Here is a 3,238-nt window from a genome sequence, read left to right as displayed (position 1 = left end):
TCTTCAAAATTCTCGATGAATTTCACTCATTGAAAATGAAAATTTTAAACTCTGCTTCTGGGACAGCTCCAAAGCTCTATCTGAACGTCCTCCAAGAGTTCCTTCCTGAAATCGTAAAATTGCTTCTGTAACTCCCAAAAGAATTCCTTCTGAGATTGCTCTAGGAACTCCTAGCGAAATTCCTTAAGAAGTTCAGTTTGGAATTTTTACAGGAATTCTTTCTGGGATCTTTCTGGAAGTCCTTCGAAAACTCAATCCAGAAATTATCCAAAATTTATTCAGAAATTTCTTACAGCATTTCTTCAGAATTCTTCCATGAACTCCGTCCGGAATACTCCCAGAAGTTCCTTCAGCAATTGCTGTGGATCCTTCTGGAACTACTCAGAGAGTTCTTACTTTCAGATGTTTTAATGGAAAACCTTATGCAATTTCTTGTGGAATTACACATAGAGTGTTATGACTATCGTTTACGACTGGAACTTTCAATGAGCGAGATAATTTTTCGGCAATAGCAGTCTGAGCAAACACAGTTGTTGCTCCTACGTCCGGCGTTTCGGTTCTTTAAAGAACCGACTGCTATTGCCGAAAAATCATCGCGCTTACACATAGAGTTTCGTATGGTATTCTTCAATGAGTTCCTTATAAAATTCATATAGAACTTCTTTCTGTTAGAGAAGTCAGAGAAGAAACTCAGTCAGGAGTTCATACAGGAAGTCCTGCAGGAAAAATCTTAACGTATTCTAAAAGGAACCCTGGACGAAACTCAGAAGGAACTGCTGCAGCCATTTCAGAAGGTACTCTTGGAAGAATCTTAGAGAGAATTGCTGAAGAAATCTAAGAATAAACTCCTAGAGGTGCTTCAATAGAAATTCCTAGAGAAATCTCTGAGTAAATATCTCAGTGAATCCCGGAAGGAATTCCCAAATAAATCCCTCGAAGAATCTCATATGAAGAACCTTCCTTGTAGCAAACTACCGTCATCCGTTTCTCGAAGCACCACCGCCAAAACCCCACGATCTCCGCCAGGGACAGTTCGTCCTTGGAGATCTGCTTGTTCTCACAGAATGGTTCATCGTCCACGAAGTTGTCCGTGTAGTGCTGGATCATGTCATCGTAGCGATCCTCGGTCAGATCTTCCACCCGGTACGTGACCAACTGGTCGCCATTGTCCGGATCCGGCGCCTGGAAAGTGTACCAAACGGTAGGAATCGTCGGCTCTGCAGGTCTCTGCCAACCCATTGTCAAACACCAACTGACCGGCTGCTATCTGAGACCGAGATGACAATGTCTACCACAATTACACCACGCTACCGCTTCAGAGATAAGAACTTGCTGACATAATCAGAGCAGCGTTTTTGGAAGAAGCTTCGCTTCGTGCGCATGCGTTTGTTTACAGAAGTGGCGCGCTTGCGCCAAGCGTTCGGCCGAATAAAACGCTCTCTTTCCAGGTGTAATCAATCAACTCTCAAGCTCATATATTTGCAATAATTCTCTTCGATACCCGGATAGCAGAAGCGGCGGTTAACACGTGCTAGCTCGCCGTAGGTTATGGTAAAGTCTTCTTGAAAGCCAACCCGGGTGGCCGCTGTCTGCGAACTTGGCCCAGTGAAGCATGTTGCGCTCAGTTTGAGGCCAACGGCTCGGCAGAGAGGGATCCTAGCCCGCAGAATTTCCGTGGCAATACCCCGTCCTCGGTATTTTGGATCCACGGAAAGCCCCATCGCATTCAAATAGTGATCTACACCGTACCGATCGAAGATCTTCGCCTGATGCGATACGTACTCGATGGTGTCGTAAATCGCCTGGAAGATTGCGCTGTTGAACTGCAAAATAGATAGGTTAGTTCCCTTCTACCTGCTTCCGTCCCCACACAAGTCACCTACCCTGCCATCATCCTTGTCCGACTTAGAAGCCACGTCCAGTACGTTAACCCCCACGATCTCATCCGATCCTTCCCGGAAGCACACCAACGACAGTCGATCCGGAAGCATCGCTTTCCACAGCGCCACCACATCGCCCATAGCGATCAAATCCCGAGCCAAGCCCTTGGCCTGGTTCATCAGCTCATCCCGCGCAAAGTAGTCGCACATGTGACGGATCGCATCCTCGAAACGGTCCTCCGGTAGATCCTGCACCGTGTACCACACCAACTGTTTGCTCGAGGGAGCTCGCGCCTGAAATCGATGCCACACCGAAGGGAATGGAACCTTTGCCGGTCGGGTCCACTTCATCGTTTTGTTTGTAAGTATCTGAAGCTGAGACGATCAAAACAATCCAATCCGATCGCGACGATCTTTCTAATGAAAGTGAGAACGGATTGCCTTCGGGGCGATCAGCAAACATTAACGACCTTGAATAGCATTACGGGATTTTTTTATTGGACCGAGCTAAGGGATAAACAATTTGCGCCACGATGTGATTTGGTCGAGACCACTCATTGTTTACGAGGAAGGAAACATTATCTAAATTATGGTAACTCTTAGCTCATTGCTGCTGGTTGAGTCTGTTGATCTGAACCCGCAGAGCAGTTAACTTGTTTCATTTTCTCGCTAGTTCTCTTTGGTCTGTTTTGCTGATCATGGTATTGCATATTTGAAGGCGAAAACAATTCCATTCTGCATCATGGAGCAAAAACAATCAAACAATCAAATTACACGTAGAGATGTATATTAATCCCAAGTAACATTCTGACGACTAGTTAGTCTTGTAGAGCCATCGGTTTTATGACTATAGGGTCTTGTACCATTTGGGCAGGTGTTCCTATTTTGGGCACTTGCCGCTATAACAAAGTCAATTTCAAACCGATTGATTTGAAATTTTGTCCAGAGTTAGGCACGTACAGTACCTAACTCTGTACAAAAATTCAAATCAATCGGTTTGAAATTGACTTAGTTATAGCGACAAGTGCCCAAAATAGGTACACCTGCCCAAATGGTACAATACCCTACCTCTTTTGGATGTGGTAAACCACCCAATCATCTTTTGACAGAAATGCGTATGTCGACTACCACTTGTAGTCTTCCTCAGCAACAGTTTCTCAATTTCTTTTGAAGCAAATCAGCTTGACTGATCAGAGGGAAATCGAATCCGTGTCTGTTATTTGGCGAATGACGCATTGGAATTGATGAATTTGATTAGTTCGTTCTGATTAGAACTATGTTGTTGACATATCACAATCTTACTATACTGGGCATTACTTCTAGGATGTTCACTGTCTAATAAACATATTATATTACTA

At 44.4% G+C, this 3,238-nt stretch overlaps 2 protein-coding genes across 2 annotated transcripts; both read right to left on the bottom strand.

Moving 5' to 3' along the window:
* Positions 1 to 897: 897 nt before the first annotated feature.
* Positions 898 to 1,383, bottom strand: LOC109411852 (uncharacterized). The gene has a single exon (XM_062859168.1). It carries the CDS (start codon positions 1,237 to 1,239, stop codon positions 898 to 900), a length of 342 nt encoding a protein of 113 aa, XP_062715152.1. The 5' UTR covers positions 1,240 to 1,383.
* Positions 1,384 to 1,453: 70 nt separating this feature from the next.
* On the bottom strand, positions 1,454 to 2,629 carry LOC115253469 (uncharacterized). Its single transcript, XM_029860042.2, has 2 exons — positions 1,884 to 2,629; positions 1,454 to 1,823 (listed from the first exon to the last, which is right to left on the bottom strand). Exons 1-2 carry the CDS (start codon positions 2,229 to 2,231, stop codon positions 1,455 to 1,457), a joined length of 717 nt encoding a protein of 238 aa, XP_029715902.2. The 5' UTR covers positions 2,232 to 2,629; the 3' UTR covers position 1,454.
* Positions 2,630 to 3,238: the final 609 nt, after the last annotated feature.

The sequence above is a fragment of the Aedes albopictus genome, chromosome 1 (assembly GCF_035046485.1).
Source record: "Aedes albopictus strain Foshan chromosome 1, AalbF5, whole genome shotgun sequence".
Classification (NCBI taxonomy): domain Eukaryota; kingdom Metazoa; phylum Arthropoda; class Insecta; order Diptera; family Culicidae; genus Aedes; species Aedes albopictus.
Note: the sequence above shows the minus strand (reverse complement) of the source record. Positions and strands in the feature narration are given on the sequence as shown.